Genomic DNA, 19,160 nt, shown 5'->3' on the forward strand with positions numbered 1-19,160 from the left:
CAGCCGGCCCGAGGCCGCGCCGCCCCCGCCGCCCCGCTCCGCTCCGCTCCGGCAGCGCCATCCCCGCGGCGCCCGCCGTCCGCTGACCCGGAAGCGCTCTGCCCGCCTGGCGCGGCACGGCACCGCGCGGCGCGGCACGGCCGGCTGCGGAAGATGGCCGAGTCGCCGGAGGAGGTGGCGGTGCTGGTACAGCGGGTGGTGAAAGACATCCGCAACGCCTTCAAGCGGAACCCCGACATGTGAGCGGGGCGGGCGCCGGGCGGGCGGGGCGGAGGGGCTTGGGGCCGCCCGGCGGAGGAGCCGGGCGCCCGGGCCAAGGTCAGGGCGCGGCGCGCCGGGTGGCGAGCTGCCGGCAGCGCCCGGAGAGTCGCTGTGCGGGAGCAGAGCGCGTCCTGCTGGGGCACGTGCCGCGGCAGATCCGCAGCGCCTGGGGCCGACGCGCCGGTGTGAGCGCCACCTGCCAAGCTCCGTGCGAACGCGGGGCTAGGCGCGGTGCGGGGCAGCGTGCGGCCGAGGTGGGGTGAGGCGGGAACGCAGCCCGCGTGTGTTCTTAGCGCGGCAGCACGGCGGGTCCGGCCTCCGTCTGGCAGCTCCCGAGCCGCGCCGTGCGTGCGTGAGCTGACATCCGTACCGCCGGCGCGGAGACGGTCCTTTCCTTCGCGTTGTAGGGAGACGAACGCGGTGACTGTGTAGGACAGAGCGCTTACTGCTGCCTTCCAGCAGCCGGGTTTATCTGGCCGCTTAAGAGCCAGGAGGTTCGTGTTTCATTTTCGGTCCTGTTCCTGAGCGGTTCTGCGCTGCTCCCGTTTCCGCTTGCTGTCCTTTGTTTTAAGATGCCAGCTGTTTAGGGAAGCATTTTGCTATCGATCCAGACTCCATATTAGTTGGAACACATGAGGCAGCGGATAACTGGTAAGAACTTTGTAGTGTAAATGCAGTGTTTTGTGTCAGATGGAAGAGCTGCGGTCTCCAAGGCGATGGCCTATTAATCTGTTCCAGAAAATAGCATGTTAAGCAGTTATTTAGGAAAACTTTTTGCGCAGTTCTTAATTTGTCATTTTGCTTGAAGGAGAGGATTAAAATGAGTATCCTCGTATTTCCATAAATGCAGCTAACCACTTGGGTAGGTGGCCAGGTTTTAAAATACAGCATATGGGTACTTTCTAAAAAAGAACAGCATTTTGCCATGAAGTTTCATTTTTAGTCCCTGAGGCATAATGTGCTGTAAACAGCCAGTATTTGTGAATGAATCCACTGAATCCTTTGGGTTGCTACTCGTCCTCCAAAACTCTTTCCTGACAGCAACCCTAGAGTCTTGTGTTTTTGAATCTGTGGCTGGTATTGTTTTCTTTCAGTCCAGGAGATGAAAGTAGATTGCAATAATTGTGTGCCCTGAAACTGATGAACTATATCATAGTTAGTATGAGAAAGCATGACCTGCTGCTAGTTTGCCTCCTGAGGTAGGCATGAAATCCTGCTGGATTTCTGAACTCCAGTATTTATGTGGCTAGTATAGGCTGCGGGCCATTGGCTACCACACCTGTTTACATCTGGAGCAGAAGGCTGCAGCCCTTACAGTCAGGTGTATGGTTGATCTGAGTTATCTTGTCTTCTCACTATTGACCAAGACAGCTGTGGTTTATTGCAATCTGTGACAAATGCTATCCTTTTCAATTGAGTGGCCTAGTTATGTCATGGATCTAGATTTGAATTCTTTTATGTGACATCTAACTTCACTGAAAATAAGAGGTTTGCCTGGTGCTTGATGTTCATTTAAAAATTTCATACTTCTGTTGTCTAATTGCTCTTCTGCATTTGTTGTCCCATGTCTTTGATTCATTGTTCACTTGCTCCTGCTGCATCTGTCAGAGTGGATGCTTTGTTCTAGCAAGTTTCCAGCTTTCTAGGGTTTAAAGGGAATATTGTCTCTGGTCAACACTAAAAACTGTGTAAAATACAGTTTTAGGCTAACTGGGATGTTTGATTATTTTTTCTCCCTTAGGTTTTATTGGTTGGGGTTTTTTTTGTTGTTGTGGGGTTTTTTTTTTGGTGCTTTTGTTTGTTTGTTTTGTTTTTTGCTTTGAATTAGATGTGGAGCAAGATTGTGCACGTTTTTAAGACAAGCTCGCTTCTAATTAAATACACAACACTAATTTAATTTTACCTCATCTGTCTGACGGCTCCATTTTATTCTGCAGGATAACTGTGTCAACTTGCTAGTTCTCAGTTTTTGCAAGGCTGTGAAATTTATTGGTACTTTTACCGAGTCCTACCAGCATAGATCTGATAAATGCATTTGCATGAGCTATCCTACTGGAATTGAATGGATTGTAAACACAGAATACATCAATGCATGCATTCTTTCTGAACTTTGCTTTTCTTTTGCTTATGAGGCCAATGAGAATAAAAGACCCACTTGTCAGAAAAGTATTTTATGGGAGTATTTGGAAGGGATAACCCAGCATTTGTGTGTGAAATTTGAGGATACTTTTTCTGGTTTGCTAATATCACTTTAGCTCAGATTACTTTTTCTGTCTCAATTCCTGTTGTTTTTAATGTGTTAAAAAACACACTTCATTTTGTTACATAAGTTGCTCTGAAAGTAATGCCTTCTATTTATTTCCATTTCTATTTATTTCTCTATCAAACACTGTTTGATAGAGCACATTCTCAGCTACAAAACACTGATAAATAATCAGCAAGCACTGAAAAATGTCAGTGGGTATAATTTTTTCACATGCTGGAGTTCAGTGACACACCATTGTTCCAAACGACTTCCGTGTCAGATGCCATTGTGTCAGACAGCCCCTCTGCTGACATCTGGAACACAGCAACAACGTGTGATCATAGAATCACAGATTCACAGAATGGTTTGCGTTGGATGGGATCTTTAAGATCATCTAGTTCCACCCCCCTTCTATGGGAAGGGACACCTCCCACTAGACCAGGTTGCCCAAAGTCCTGTCCAGCCTAGCCTTGAATGCTTCTATGGAGGGGATATCCACAGCCTTACTGGGCAACCTGTTCTAGTGTCTCACCACCCTCACAGTAAATAATTTCTTCCTAATATCTAATCTAAATCTACCCTCTTCCAGTTCAAAGCCATTTCCTCTTGTCCTGTTGCTACCTGCTCTTATAAAAGTCCCTCCCCAGCTTTCCTGTAGGCCCCCTTTAAGTACTGGAAGGCCGCTATGAGGTCCTCCCAGAGCCTATGTTTCTCCAGGCTGAAAACCGTCAACTCAGCCTGTCCTAGTGGGGAGATGCTCCATCCCTCTGATCATCTTCATGGCTCTCCTCTGGACTCAGTCCAACAAATCCATGTCCTGTTTGTGTTGAGGCCTCAAGAACTGGATGCAGTAATCCAGGTGGGGTCTCATGAGAGCACAATCACCTCCCTCGTCCTGCTGGTCATGCTTCTTATGAATCCAGGATACAATTGGCCTTGTGGGCTGCAAGCACACACTGATCATGCTGAGTCTTTCATCAACCAGTTCTTCCAAATAGTTCTCTTCAGGGCTGCTTCAAGCCATTGTCCACCCAACCTGTATCTGTGCTTGGGACTGCCCTGACTCGGGTGCAGGACCTTGCACTTGGCCATGTAGCACTTCATGACGCTGCCATGGGTCCACCTCTCAATCTTGTCCAGGTCCCTCTGGATGGCAGCCTTCCTCCCTAGTGTGTCAGTTGTACCACTCAGCTTGGTGTCATCTTGCAAACTGGCTGAGTGTGTGCTCAGACCCACTGTCTGTATTGCCTACAGAGATGTTAAATAGCACTGGTGCCAGCACTGATCACTGATGAAAGCCACTCATCACCGGTTTCCACTTGGACACTGAGCTGTTGACCACGACTCTCTGAGTGTGACCATCCAGCCAATTCTTTATCCAGAGAGTGGTCCATCCATCAAATCCATTTTTTTTCCAATTTGATGACCAGGATGTCGTGCAGGACAGTGTTAAATGCTTTGCATAAGTCCAGATAGATGATGTCAGTTGCTTTTCCTTTATCCACTGATGCTGTAATTCCACCATAAATGGCCACCAGTTTTGTCAGGTATGATGTGCCCCTGGTGAAGCTGTATTGGTTGCCACCTATCACCTCATCTTTATTTTCCATGTGCCTTAGTATGGCCTTCAGGAGGATCTGCTAGGATCTGCTCCATGATCTTGCCAGGCACAGAGGTGAGACTGGGCTGTAATTCCCTGGATCTGCTTTTTTTCCTTTCTTGAAAATGGGAGTTATGTTTCCCCTTTTCCAATCAGTGGGAACTCCACCAGACTGCCAGTCTTTATTCTAGTTTTTATTCTACCTGGATTTTGGCTTTCCTCTTTGTAGTCTTCCCAGTTAACCCATTTTTTCTTCCACTCCCTATAGGCTTTGTTTTTGTGCTTAAGGAGGTCCAGGAGCTCCTTGATCCACAGCAGCCTGCTGGCATGAAATATTAGTGGGAAGGTTCAGCCTTTGCTGCCACGCCATCAGCATCTGCCTCTGATGTCGTGGAACAACATAATAAAAGGCATTACTTTCTGAGTCGCCCTTATAGATTTGAAACTTAATCAAGGTTTTTTTGGTGTGATTGCAGATTTCTCCTCTGGGAACCCAAAACGCTTCATTAAGTCATTAGCTAAATATGAAGTTTGCTTTGCCAATATTTTTCCCTTTAAATTCTTAAATAACTTGTGAGGCATTGATATGTATGAATTTGCCATCTGTAGTAAATATTTGTTTGCAGTATTTAGTGAGAAGGGTAATCAGTGCACAACTTCACAGTGAAGATTAATGTGAGATCAAGCAAAAGGAAACTCCTAGATAATGTGAGTCCGATATTTATAGCTTATTTAGAAACAAATTCGGGCTAGAAAGTCTTTGGATTTCAATAATATCTTACTATTCTTTCATTTATGAAAGATTTTGATTGTACCAATAAGTTAAAGACTAATTAACTAATGACAAATGGTATTGATTTATTATTTGAAATTTTGAAAGAGAATCATATGTGTATGGTAGACATGTGATAGTGCAAGAAAAGTTTTCTTTTCTTGTATTTGAAAGCCCTTTTCCCTACTTCTCAAAGTTTGTGAATCAATTAGTCATGTAGTCATTTCATGAGACTTGTTTTACCTAAAAAGATAAAAATCCCAAATGTCCATGCTGTAAATTGGTATCCAGTATTAAAACTTTTTATAATTGCTTAACTGTTCTGCAGTTATAAAGTTCTAGGCTTCTTTGCTCCAGTCTTTTTATCTGCATAACTGTAGTTGAAGAGTATCTCTTGATTGTGTGTCATTCTAATTTCCAAACCATTACTTAATATCCTCTAATTCTTTGTGGGAGAGGTTGGGTTGTTTGAAAGATGATGTTTTAAAAGATGCAGAAGCATATTCAGCAACTGCCTGTCAGTGCTGTTCTGCCACAGCTGAGATTTTAATGGTGCACAAGGTATGTATGATGAAGCTTCATGCTTTATAGGGTGTTATTCTTACACAGCTTCTCCAATCTCAGAACAGGTTGAAGAAGCTTTGGTGATAACGTTGATGAATTCATCTGCCAAATTCTTGCAGCTTCTGTTCTGTACTTTAAGACTGTGAATTACTGTTTCGAGTTGATCTGTAAATCCAAAGATAATTCGTTTTTGGTACTTGCTTTTGGGAAATAAGTGTAAGCAAGGATAAGTTGTATCCTAAAATTCAAGAGAAAACTGGAATCTAGGGAGTGAAATTAAACATTAGTTTAACAGTAGGTAGTGTTTCTGATAATAGGAGATGTCAAAGAACAACAGCCCTCAATTGCCATTACCTTCAGTACAGTGAGCAACTTGTACCTGACTATGATCACACTAAATCCTGCAATTGGTTTGTGCAGTCCGGTCAATATGACCAGGCACTCCTTTGCTGGGTCGCTGGGCCGTGGAGAGTTACATGACACGCAACAGCTGTGAGTGCCAGGTCCTCCCCTCGAGTCACGTTAGACTACTGCAGTGATACGGGCTTGGGGAAGAGTGGCTGGAAAGTTGCCTGGCAGGAAAGGGCATTGAAGTGCTGGTGAGCAGCCAGCAGTATGCCCAGATAGCCAAGAAGGTAATGGCAGCCTGACCTGCTTCAGATATTGCATTGGCCAACAGGAGTAGGGGAGTGATGATTGTTTCCCTTGAATGTGTCGTTGCTGAGACTGCGCCTTGAACATGTACTCGGTTTGCAGCCTCTCACTAAAAGAAGAACTGTGCTCAAAGTTGCTCAAGAGATTGGAAAACAAGCTACAAAGAGCAAGGCTGTTTAGTTTAGAAAAGAGAAGGCTGACTGGAGACCTCATCTCTGTAGCTATGGGAAAAGAGGCTGCAGGAAAGGAGGGTGTAGTTTTCTCCAATGACTAGTGATAGATACAAGGAAACTGTCTCATGTTACACCAGGGGAGGTTTAAATTGAATGTTAGGAAGAATTTCTTGGGATGGATTGCCCAGTGATCAGAGGTATTTAAGACATATGTGTATGTAGCACTAAGGGCCATGGTTTAGTGGTGGGACCCAGTAGGTCAAGTGGATTGTAGGACTTGATCTTGAAGGTCTTTTTTAACCTAGATGATTGTATGACCAGAGGCTATTAGCACAAGATTTAGGGTACTTAAGTCATTAAATTTTACGAGGACTAATTGAGTGACTGGTGGTGCCTGTGTGTGGTCCTGCTGCAGAAACTTTTTTTGGGATATGTGATGATCAGAGACTGCAAGTGTTCTCAAGCATAATCTGCTGGGCTGACAAAATGAATGACCTACTCCATTACTTGCTCCTGCAGACCCGAGAGGCCTTTAGGAGTGCTGGTGGTTTGCATGAATTGTTTAGAACATAAGATAAGCACCCTGCTCTTCTAGCATTTTGAATCATAAATGCCGTTTCTTCCCAGAAACTAAATGCTTTGTAAGGTTTCTGATCCACCCATCAAAACATCAAAAATAAAACCAAACTGTTGTAGACAATGTTTCTACCACATGACAAGTACTGGTCTGCATCCTGGGGAAGATGCACACATCTACCAGATAAACCTTTTTCTGTTGTACTGTATCTTCATGGTTCTCATTAGGCAGTGGCATAGTCCCCTGTCTCTTATGGCTTGCTGAGCATGTCCTAGAGTTGGGGTGTTTGACTTGTCAGCTCTTTGCAAACTCTACTTGCCAATCCTCATGGTGTATTTAAGGCTGAGTTGTGAAATTGGCTCTTCTGAGTCAAGCTTCTGTTTGCTAAGAACTGAAGGTGTGGGTGTAGGATTGTTTTTATTTGCTTTCCCTTGCTATTTGCCTTTGCTGTACTGTCTGTAAGCATCGGCTCATAAATTTTTGTGGTAATTCACAGAATTAATTAGCAAAGCTGCATGCTCATTGCCTCTAAGGCCCTATGTGTTGCAGCATGCAAGAGCAGACAAAAGTTTGTGCATGAACTGGATTTAGCATTTCACAGGATCACAGAATCATAGAATGGCCTGGGTTGAAAAAGACCACAGTGATCATCGAGTTTCAACCCCCTGCTATGTGCAGGGTTGCCAACCACCAGACCAGGCTGCCCAGAACCACATTCAGCCTGACCTTGAATGCCTCCAGGGATCGGGCATCACAACCTCCTTGGGCAACCTGTTCCAGTTGTCACCACCCTCTGTGTGAAAAACTTCCTCCCAGTATCTAATCTAAAACTCCCCTGTCTTAGTTTAAAATCATCCACCCCTTGTCCTATCACTGTCAACCCATATAAACAGCCATTCCCCCTTCTGTTAATACATTCCCTTCAAATATTGGAAGGCCAATATCCAAAGACTCCCCTTTGTAAAGGAAACGAAGTCAGCAGGAAGCACAAACTTCAGTCTGTAAGGCACCGTGTTGAAAGCATCAGAGCATCAGTCTGGAGTGTCATTATAAGTCTAATCCGGAATGTCATAAGTCTAACCTGAATATCTTTGTGAAAAGCTTAATTTTTTTAAGTGGAGCAACATGGATGGAAATCACCTACTGCTTGCGGTTTGGTAGGTAGTAAAATTGAGAGTTTCCCTCTTTTTTTTTTTCTTTTTGTTTTCCTTTTCTTAGATGAGAAGAGATGGGTAAGGGACCTGGGTGTGTGTTTAGAGACAGAGCCAAATAATTTGCAAGTATCTTACCTCAGGTTATTGGTGCTCTTTTGCTGTCTGACATATTAAATCAGTTTTCTGAATAAGCAGATATACTTGTTCTTAAATAAACACATGGTGTCATTTTCAATTGCTTTAGTAATAATCTACTGAGGACACTGAACTAAATCAGTACACTCAGATAATCCAGTAGCAAAATTGGTGTGTGGTAATTGGGTTGAGATTATGAGGTCAGCACTTGAGATGTATATATAGACCTTGTACTAAAGAAAAAATAAGGTTTGTTATCATTCCATTTTTTTTTTCCATTAAACAGAATTTGATGTTGAAATCATGCATGGTAGAAAGTGTAGAACTGTATTCCTTTTTGTCCAAGTGTGCGTGAATAATTGACAGTCTTTGTTTATTTTTAAGAAGATGTCAAAACTGCTCTTTCACCATCCATATACGCTAAAAACTAAGGAAAAAAAATAAAATGGCCCCTTGAAACTAAAAAGCTTGAGACACTTCTGTTTTGTTTGAGAGTATGAATTTTTGTTTATTTCTAGATGTTTGATTAAAGGTATAAGATGGTAAATACATGAAAAGAACTTTCCCCATTCAGAATTTTGGGAAAGCCTAACATAACATCTCTGAGTAAGTAGAGAAAGTCCAGAATCACAAAAAACCAACCAAACGAAAAAAACTCCATGGCATTTAAAGGGCTTTGAGTTCATGCTTGTTTATCTAATAATGACTATTACATTGAGACTCTTCAGCATGTCTTCAAGTATTTTTCTCTTGCTACAGTACTGCAGACATAATATTAATTTTTGTAGAGACTCCTCCTAAAACCGCAGCTACCTTTTGTGTTGTATCTGAATAAACTGCAAAGCAATGTGAAATGTTAAGAGGTTGGTTTTGTGTGTGTGTGTGGGGGGGGGGAATTGGTTTTTTTTTTTTTTCTCATCTTAAGCTTTTAATTATACCAAAAACGTGTTTGCATCATTTATTTGCTGAGTTAATTTACTGCATAATTATGCAGCTTACTTTCTTAAAAATGTGTTTTATTGTACCTGCAAGTCTGGGAGGAAATAAGAAGATGAATTGAGAATAATGAGCACAGACTTTGGTAAAAACAGGGAGAAAGGTGATGGGTTGACAGCTGAACTTTTGAAAAAAATAATTGTCAAATGCTGGAAATAAATTTAATTGCATTTCTTTCTGTTTTGTTTTGTTTTGTTTTAAGAGATGAAATTGGATTAATACCCTGTCCTGAAGCAAGATACAACCGGAGCCCAATAGTCCTGGTGGAAAACAAGCTTGGTGTGGAGAGCTGGTGTGTCAAGTTTCTTTTGCCATATGTCCATAACAAACTTCTACTCTACAGACAGAGAAAACAATGGCTGAACAAAGATGGTAAGTTACCCTGTGGGAAAATAGTACCTGATTCTTAGCTATGTTCTTTACCTTTTTTTGACATGGCATTGGTCCTTCTTAAGTGCAGTTCAACCTGTTCTGAAAGAAGGGTGAAACCTGAGGGAAAGCTGGCTTTGTGCTGTGCATCACAAGAGATAGTTTATTGTTTCTTAGTTGAAAACACAAAAAAATCCTTTCTCTTGCCCAGTGTGGAAGTATTGAAGGGAGATGACTTACTCCCATGAGTGATTCAGGAAAGTAGTCTTACTCATTTGCAGAAGGAAAGATGTACTGTGACAGAAAGGCAGCTGTGGTAACGTGGATCTGAAGTAAGAAAGAAGTGCAGTGTTTTATTTGGACTTAGGGCTACCAGAAATTGTTTGTTGAAACAACTTGTTAATTGTAAAACCCTATTCTCATTTTTCTTCTTTTGTTGTTGTTTTTCTTTTTTTTTTTTAGTTTGTTTTACTTGCATGAAAAATACTTTTGTATAGTTTTGTCTATTTTAAATACTTTTTTTTTAAGAATTATGAACAAGTGTTGTGCTGGAGATACTTGTTTACAAAGTAATTTTATTTAAATTGAGAATGAAAAAGGGTAATTGTAGTTTGAGAAACATTGCTCATGGCTTCAGGTCTCAGTGGCAGTGAGACACTTTTCTTTCTGTAGTCTTCTTGTTTGGAATCTAATTTGATGACACTCACCCTTTTAGGCAGGTTTGGTTGTTTTTTTTTGTGGTGACAGTGTATGACAAGAGTGTTATGGCTGTTCAGAAAGTTGTTCTGCTTCCCTCCCAGATGAAGCATTTTAGATCCTTCCTTCATAAAACATAGGTTGTAAAATGGTGTCAGGAAATAACCAGAGTAGTCTGAAACTTAGCTAACTCCCTATTTGTTGATTGAATCTCACTTGATTTCCTTCCTTTGCAGAGAAACTGTCATCTCCTTTGTTTCTTTAATTATTGAAAGCCAATGTAAAATGCTTGAGAAGAGATGACCTGCAGTATTTCCATGTCTGCCGAGTTTTTGTGTAACTACTGTAAAACATGATCAAGACCCCACCATATTAGTAACATTTGGAAGCTCTGTATAGCTTGCAGTATTTGATATGCTTTACTATTAAACTGCAGTAGAAACTGAGCAACAGTATTGGAGGGCATGAAGAGAGAAGTATTTTCCAGATTCACCTATAGAATTGCTTTTTATGTAGTTTAAGCTCTTTACATTAGAAATACAATATTCTCAAGGATTTTCCTCTGAATCCTTTTTTGTAAATAAAACATACTGAGTGTTTGGCAAGGTAGTTTTCTTCCGGATGTAGTGGAAGTACAGAATTAGGGCTGCTGCAAAACTCAATTGCATATGCTGTTGATACCTGTTAATAAACAGTGATCACAAATACAGTCTCCTGTTACTTTGTGTTGTTTGAATTACCAGAAGCTACTTTAGATCAAGTAGAAAAGAAAAATAGGTCCTGGTTAAAGTGTTATGATTTCATCTGATATTCTAGCAAGATCTGGAAAAAGTGGTTCTTTATAGTTAATTATTGATAATGTACTAGGACAGATGCTTAATTTTATTATTATGGTTTCTTTTGTAAGTTTGAATAAGATTTCTTGGAATCCAAAATCATGACTTTTGCTGGTATTTTAGTTTAGAAGTTTTTCTCTTTTCTTCAAAATGTTTTAATTTATGAATGCAGACTATCTGTGATATTGCAGAAATTGCTGCAAATATCTTCTCATTTTGTTCAAAATATTGAACAAAATATACTCAATATCATTACTTTTCATAAGCCCATAGTTCCACCTTTAAAAGCATTGTTCCAGCCTTCTGGAAAGCATATTAGTATCATATATGTACAAAAATAAAAATTTGGCTAAAGTCATGTTTAAGGTGAAAAAAATAAAAAGGAGCTAGAAATCTGGTCATACTTGCCCTCATCCATCTGCAGAGACTTCTCTCATCCCAAAGGATACCTTGGATACAGCGTCTAGAATGCTGTATTTTGCATAAAATTCAGCTGAAAGTGGTTTTTGAAATTTAAATGAAGTACCTGTTGAGCTTTGTTATTGACACAGAACTATCTGGCAACTGCTGATGTTATGTGCTAGATCTGTCATACAACTTTCTACGGAAAAAGGCTCAGAGGTTTCTAACATTCTGTCATTTGGCATCTCTGGCTCAGAAATTCAAGTTTTATGAAATCTACATCTGCTCTTTTCTGCACAAAACTACGAAGAAAGTCAAACTAAGGGAACTAGATATTTCTTTGAGATTTTCCTCATCTGCTTTTTTCCTTTGATAATACTCAGGATAAAGTGATTTTATTTTTTATTTATTCATTCATTAATTTCCAAGCACTTATATAAAACAATATGATAGATAAGCTTCTGCTTAGATTGGGCATGATTCTGTGCTGTTCTAAACCTTTGACATCACCATATTACGTTACTGGGTAGTCATGAGTTTGTAGGACAAACTGTATTCTACATGGAGTCATATAGTCTCTGAATACTCTTTCTGAAAAGTATTTGAAAGAATGAACTAGGCTGTGATAAGCTTTTGCTTGATATATCCTGTCTGCCCTAGATTATGCAATCACGGTAGCTAATGATTACTGAAACAATTACTAAAATCAGACATTATGTCTTAATTCAGAACCTCTGTGCTGTCTGTAATGCTATTCTTTGTCACAGCATTTTGTTGTTTTTCTATTTCTTATCTTGCATTTTGAAGTTTATCTTTCACTCTCTTTCATCATAATTCATACTCTTTCATTACCTTTCACCATGTAGGAAATATGAGTATAATTACATGAGTGTGAGTGTATTGCCCTCATATAATGACATAACATAGTCCTCATGGGCAAGAGCCCATGGAAACACAGGATACACAAAATTACTTTGTCAGACATGAATGAACAACCAAGCATGCAGTAATATGCAATAGATACTGTACTCAGAGAAATTTCTTGGTTAAAAGGTACGTGAAGTTGATCTTCTGTATTTTTTGAAGTAGTATACTCCTTTATTGTTGCATGTCATTGATAGGTTTTTTAAATGTAATTTTGCAGCCAGAGACCCAGATAGGGATTATTTAGTTCCACAAGACCATCTCCTTCCTTTCCCTTTTTTATTTCTCTGACATGTAAGTGATCTGCTGGAAATCGCCTGGAGTACAATTTATTTAGTTTCTTAAATACAGAGTGTTGAGGAGAGAATGTAGCCAAACTTTGTTGGCAGTAAAAGCCTGGATATTTGGGCGGCAGTGACAGGGTAACTGATCTGAAGCTGCATGTCCTGAGAGTGGAGCTTAAGGAAAATGAATATATGGCAGTCTCTAGCATATCAGGGTTAGGTGGAGATGCTTCTAGGATCCTCACTGTTACCCTGGTGGAACTCAGACAGCTGCTTGCTCATTCCCCCTGGAGGGGAGAACTGGAAAGGTGTGTTAGAACTCATGGGTTGAAATAAAGAGTTTACTATGTAAAGCAAAAGCCACACACACGAGCAAAGCTAAAAAAGGAATTGATGTGTGATATTTCCTATCAGCAGGAAGATGTTCAGCCCCACCCAGGAAAGCGGATGCTTCTTGGGAGAACAAACACCATCACTCTGATAACCTTCTTGCATCCTTCTTTTCTCTAACTTATTTTGATGAGAATGATTTCATATTGTATGGAACATCCATAATATCCTAGTCTGAAGCAAGGTTGCCAGTTCAGAATGAGCTCAAAAGTGTTTTCTGTTACATGTATGTGCATGTGGATGGTTAAATTATGTTGTGATCCTAATTTTTTTTCCCTAGATTTTCCTAGATATAATTTGCTACAGTATCTAGTTTTGTTTGTTTGTTTTGTAACTGTGCATTATATAATATAAAAGTAGCACATATCTGCAGCTCAGGGTTGTACAGAAATAAAAACAGTAGACTTTTAATGTTACTATCTCATTTCAAAATTGTTGGATTTTCTTTGAAGAATTCTCTTTAATACATACAGTATGTCTGCAATTTAAATCATTGTATACTCAAGGATTCAGTGCAGTCACTGTCCATCTCTGAGGGTATACAATACACGTGAATCTATCTAACTCAATAGATATTTATATCTCTATATAGGTGTGTCTATCTATACATATACCTGTGTGCATAGATAGATTTATAGGTATATCTGGATAGATAATTAGGCATACAGATGGTGGTCTGAAATTTCCAGCTGAGACTTCTGAGATAAAAGTTATTAGCAAGACTTTTCCAAAATGAGATTTAGCAGTGTTCTGTAGAGATGGACATAGATATGGCAACCAGGCAAGGAGAGACTTTAATGAAGGATGGGACTGAGGGAGTGCTAAGAGACCACTAGAATGTGTGAACCATTGCTAATCTTTGCATTTTTTGTTCACTCATTTTAGAGCTGATAGATACCACATGTACGCTGTTGCTGCTGAATCCAGACTTCACCACAGCCTGGAACGTGAGGTGAGTTGCACTCAGTAAATGACATCAGAATGACCTGGGCCTTAATGAGCAAGTCAGCCATAAACTCTGCAGTTAGTGGTAACTAATGATAGAGCAGCAGCTTCTCAGCTACAGAGCACTGAAGGAATATTGAATATCTCTTCTATCCTGTATGCGCTACAAATAATTTTAAACTGTTGTTGTTGTTTTTAGTACAGCTAAAGCATGTGAATACATGTTAGGTCCTTATTTTGTTTCAGTTGGAAGTGTTACTTTCCTGGCCTCTGTCTGTTGAGGCAGGTCATTTATAATCTTCAGGTGGGCATATCGGTTTTGCTGAATCACAGTATCCAGCTAATGTCTGCTCACTGTTTTCATTGTTTTTGTTTTATCCCTCATTGAATATTATATCTGAGTCCTTCTGAGATAACTGATCAATTTAGTGTTGTTATCAAAGCTGAACAGGCCTCAGTAGATACACTGCAAAAGAAGAGGAAGAAGCTATATTCACAGGGTTCTGAAGCAGATAATTTTTGTGTAGATCTCCCAGGTGAGAGAATATTCTGCTTCCAAGGTAAGATATGAGACAGTCTTAAAGAAATAGTAGGAGGTTGGAAGTCTGACAGAAACTTCTTAATATCTAGGAGGACTAATTTTAAAAATAGATAGAAGGCTTTTTGAAGTTAAGATTTATTATTTCTGTAGGGAAAATGAACAAAAAGATGATGGCTATGGATAGCTGTCAGCCTTGATTGCAAATTCAGATTTTTTGTCTTTCATTGCTGGTGTAATGCTGAAAACTTCTGCTAGGTTTTGTGCTTTCCAGTGTCTTGAATCTAACAGAGGCAGGTGAAAGTGGTAGCAAAGGGCTTACTGTCTTGAAAATGTATACTCCTGAGTAGCTTTCAAGTAATAAAAAGGAATTTGCATGCATAAACTCTAGAGCTCCTACAGTAATGTAATCCCATGGTACCTAAAACAGATTTCAGTTGTTTTTTTGTTTGTATAAACATAAATGCATCCATGATTAACATGTCTGTACTTTTTTTTTTTTTCTGCCTGACAGCTAAAAGAGCTTGCTCATTGCTTGTTCTTACATGTGCAGTTTATATATGTAATTTAAATTGCAAATGGAATAAAAACGTTGAGGAATACAGATGAATTTTATGGTTTGCCAGTGTGCAAATGACTACAGAGGATGGCCATACCTCTCTAGTTCTTGACAAGGTGGCTTGGTTGGTAGTGTGTCTTTGTAGCATTCAGAGTGAAGATGTTGTAGCAGCCATTAAGTATATGAGAAATTTATTGCTGTGTTTGCTTTAGCTGGAGAACTGGTGTTCTGAACCTGGACCTGTGCTGGTTCAGGCTGCTGCTGGGCGGTGTCTCTTTCAGAGTGGGTAGGTACATAATGGCACAGCTCAAACTAAAGAACCACACTTCAGCCTCCCTCAAGTGCAGTGCAGGTCAAGCTAGCCAAACAAGGATGGTGTGCAGTCACCACTTAGAGGGCAGGCTGTGTTCAGCACAGTGTCTGTTGGAGATAAATTTGTACTGTGATGTACTCTAAAGTGAGAACTAATTATGTGGGACTTGCACTCTGCTTGCAGAACATGATGGATCAGTCGTAGGATGATTGTTTTCATCTTGCACAGAGGATGTTTGTTGTGCCAGATTTCTCTTATGTTCTTGGCACATAAATTCCCTGTTTTATTCGCAAGGGGAAAAAAGCATCATAGATTCTAAGCCTAAAATTAAAAAGATTAACAGCAGCAGCCCTTCCCATAGAGTGCTTCCTATAGTCTAATGATTGCATCAATTTAAGTTTATATAGTCCATGTTTCCTACGTTGAATTCTCTGCTGAGAGCTTCACAGGTAGTGATTGATCCAACAGTATTGAGCCTGGATAGTCAGGAAGAGGGTTTGAGAGTAGGAAGAGAAAAGCTTTTCCTTGGAAAGGGGTCAGAGCTTGGCAGAGCATGTATGGAATTGGCTGTATGGAAGGCTAATGAACATTTAAGTGGAATTGGCAATGATAGAAAGTTGTGTTAGTGAAGGACTGGATAATGCAAAATTTGAAACTGGCTAGGGGCCAATAATCTGTCCTCTCTTTGGAGCTATTCTAAACATTTTAATATGCCCACAGAGGTTATGTGTTTGTTTATTTTGATTAGAAGGAACTGGGGAGCTGCAGAGGGGTAGAAACTAAGCAGGGAAAACTGAGCAAGAGCTAATTGTGTGGTGTAAGAAAGCATGCTAAGAAATAGCAGGCATGTGTTGTTTCTTGAACTGAGATAGAAATTCCTGTTATACAGAATGTGCAACAAGATGCTTGCAGTCACTGATCATAAATTATTGTCTGCTTTTAGAAGTTGAAAAATCTTTTTAAGCTAAAAATGACCAAAACATCTATGTAAATGATTGTGAAATAAATTTTCACACATATTACTGTTCTTGTTTAAATGCTTTTTGACATCTATAATTGATCAAAAGCCAAAAGGCATCAGATAACAAGAAGCTTTGAAAATTCAAACCTTTCCTGTGAGATATCGCTGACTTCAGAGGTGTCGGTAAAAACATGAAGCATGTGAAAAGTGTTTCAGATTATCTCCTACAGGAGATAGTAGGTAAAGCTTTTTTTCATTGTAGTTTTCTTTCCATACTACCAGCTGCTCTCCTTCCCCACCAAGAAAATGGGAGAAATATCCTTCACAGTATAGTGCACCTCTCACTTAACCTGTTGCCATGCATATCATTATGATGGTGCCATGCATGTCATTACGATGAAGACTATGTTATTTAGAAACAAGAATAAAAATACCAACATTGCTACTGCTAAGTTTTTAATTCTAGCAACTAAAGGTTCTGAGAAGGGCATGTATCCTGTAATCATATGGTAACTTTTGAATTCTCTCTATCTTTACTTCAAAGTGTCTCTAAAGTAGATTGGAGTATACAAAGTGGAAGGGAGCATTCTTGCAATAGCCAGTCACAGGATGATGTTTTCAAATACCCTTGGGGAGGCGCTGGGAGATTTCCAAATCCAGAAAAACAAACAAAATGTGAAGCAGGGAACTCTGTGTAAAGAAGGAAGAAAAATATAAAATACAGACTTTCACTCTGCTGTGTCTGTGTAGGAGGTCTGGGAAAGCTTATGTTGAATGAACATTAAGTTTTGCTAGTGTAAATTCTTTAATTTTTAAACAAGAAGGTGTTTTACACATGAGTAAATTTTGTGATTTCTGCCTTTCTAGTCATTTTGAAAAATATTCTACACACAGAATATTTCTTCCTTCCTTCTAAATTTAGGAATTGTTGATACTATGTCTTGAGCCATATTTAAAAATTGTGTGTGAAAAAGTTAAATGTTTGTGGGGACCTGTCTGGAGGAGTAGAAGTATTTTCAAATTTGCAGAGTGTTCTGAAAGCTGAATTTCAGAAAGGTGTTTAAATATATATGTAACTCTCTTAGCTATCCTTGTGTTAATGAAAAGAGAAGAAATTTGTGTTATTAAGATTTTTCTATAGCCTACCAGTAAAAACGTTATTGTTAGCAGGCATAACATGTAGCCCAAACTGTGGCTTTTTTGTTAGTAACAGAAAATGTGGTAGAGAGTCACACTCAAAATAATAATAATGAGTAAAAAATTGACTTAGTGATTTTTTTCTTGTTGTTAGAATTGAGTAACAATGTGTTGAATGTATTAAGGTGAAGTTATGAGACTGGGATTTATTTTGCTGAGCGTGGTTGAATGGTAGTGCCTGCATATAGCTGAGTGCAATGGATTAGTCCATCAAATTCTATTATATTAAAAAAAAGTGCCATTCTGTGTGGGATTTGTTTTCGAATTATGTTCTTTATTCAAACAAATTTATTTTATCTTTTGTAGGAAAGAATTAATACTTTCTGGCACTTTAAGTCCACTTAAAGATTTACATCTTGGAAAACTGGCGCTAACCAAGTTTCCAAAGAGTCCGGAAACGTGGATTCATAGGTTTGTTTCTCTTGCCTTACGTTGCTTCCCCAGAGTTAAACGTTCCTCCTAGTGTGTTGTTGTTTTTTCCCCTGTGTTTGGGTTAAGGAGAATGCTAGATGCAAGAGGACACCTAGAAATACAGTGGAGTGTTTGAGCTATGAAACTCAGTCCTTTGGCTTTTGAAGATCCCCTTCTGTATTCTACAGTTAGAATTAAAATCATGTGAACCTCTTTGTGGAATCTTTTTTTTTTTCAGTAAGCTTTGAGTGTCGGATAATTTTTCCTAAGGATTTATCATATCTTTCACTTAAAATTCTCACCCCAAGATTTCTGATTTCATCAGCAGCAGATATTAGAGCAATGTGAGTTTCTCTCCTCTGCTCCTCCACACATATTGCTGTATTGTTTGTTTGTAGACATTTCATAAAGACAAGAATCTGTAGCAGGTAACTTTTATAACCCAAATTGACACTGACTTCCATTTCTTTGTTTATTTTTTTTGGATTGATGAATTGATTTTTATCATTTCTAACATACTCAATGCCATTAAATTACCAATACTAAATATTAAGATAATAGAGTACTTTTTTAAAAAAAGATAAACTCCAGAATTATTCGAACACACATAGCTAACTATCTTAGTCATGACTGAGTATATGTAGATTGGCCTGTAGCATACCTGAGTGAAGCATAGGTATATTGTTCAATTTGTGATAAAATTTCTTGATATGTGCATGATTTTTCTTGATATGTTTTTATGTTATTCATTATTGTACAAACAACCTTCAAAATATTTAAATGGAGTACATTAGAAGGCAGTTCATAATATTTCCATTTCACATGTCCAGTATTGAGACAACCATAATGTTATATCCTATTAGGGGATTCCTGTTCTATCAAAAGCATAAGTAAAGTTTCACTCTTGCAAATAACACATGAATTTGTGGACAAAGGAGTTGTTGGTAAGCTCTTCTTTTTGAATGAATGGGCTTAATATTCTTGAAGTTTACACAGAAAACAGTAAATGAAATATTGCTAGATGTTACCTACCTGATAAGAGTATTACTACCTTAGTTTACATATCGATTCAGCAATAACATTAGAATGTAGGAATGAAAAAATGTGTTGAACATATCCAGCTTCTTACACGTGGCAAATGCACTCATTAAAGATGCCAAAATAGCTGCCATATGTCTTGCCACTTTTGGGAGAGTTTCAGGTG

The 19,160-nt window shown here is 39.4% G+C and overlaps 1 protein-coding gene across 1 annotated transcript in view; it reads left to right on the forward strand.

The window, feature by feature from the left end:
• The first annotated feature begins 65 nt into the window (after positions 1-65).
• Positions 66-19,160, forward strand: part of PTAR1 (protein prenyltransferase alpha subunit repeat containing 1) — a 35,127-nt gene continuing 16,032 nt past the window's right edge. The window contains exons 1-4 of the mRNA XM_031608758.2: positions 66-239; positions 9,334-9,503; positions 13,918-13,984; positions 17,852-17,956. Of these exons, the coding sequence (XP_031464618.1) occupies positions 154-239; positions 9,334-9,503; positions 13,918-13,984; positions 17,852-17,956 (428 nt within the window). The 5' untranslated portion in view covers positions 66-153. The remainder of the gene's footprint in view (positions 240-9,333; positions 9,504-13,917; positions 13,985-17,851; positions 17,957-19,160) is intronic.

Source organism: Phasianus colchicus, chromosome Z, assembly GCF_987193195.1.
Source record: "Phasianus colchicus chromosome Z, bPhaCol1.hap1.1, whole genome shotgun sequence".
Lineage (NCBI taxonomy): Eukaryota > Metazoa > Chordata > Aves > Galliformes > Phasianidae > Phasianus > Phasianus colchicus.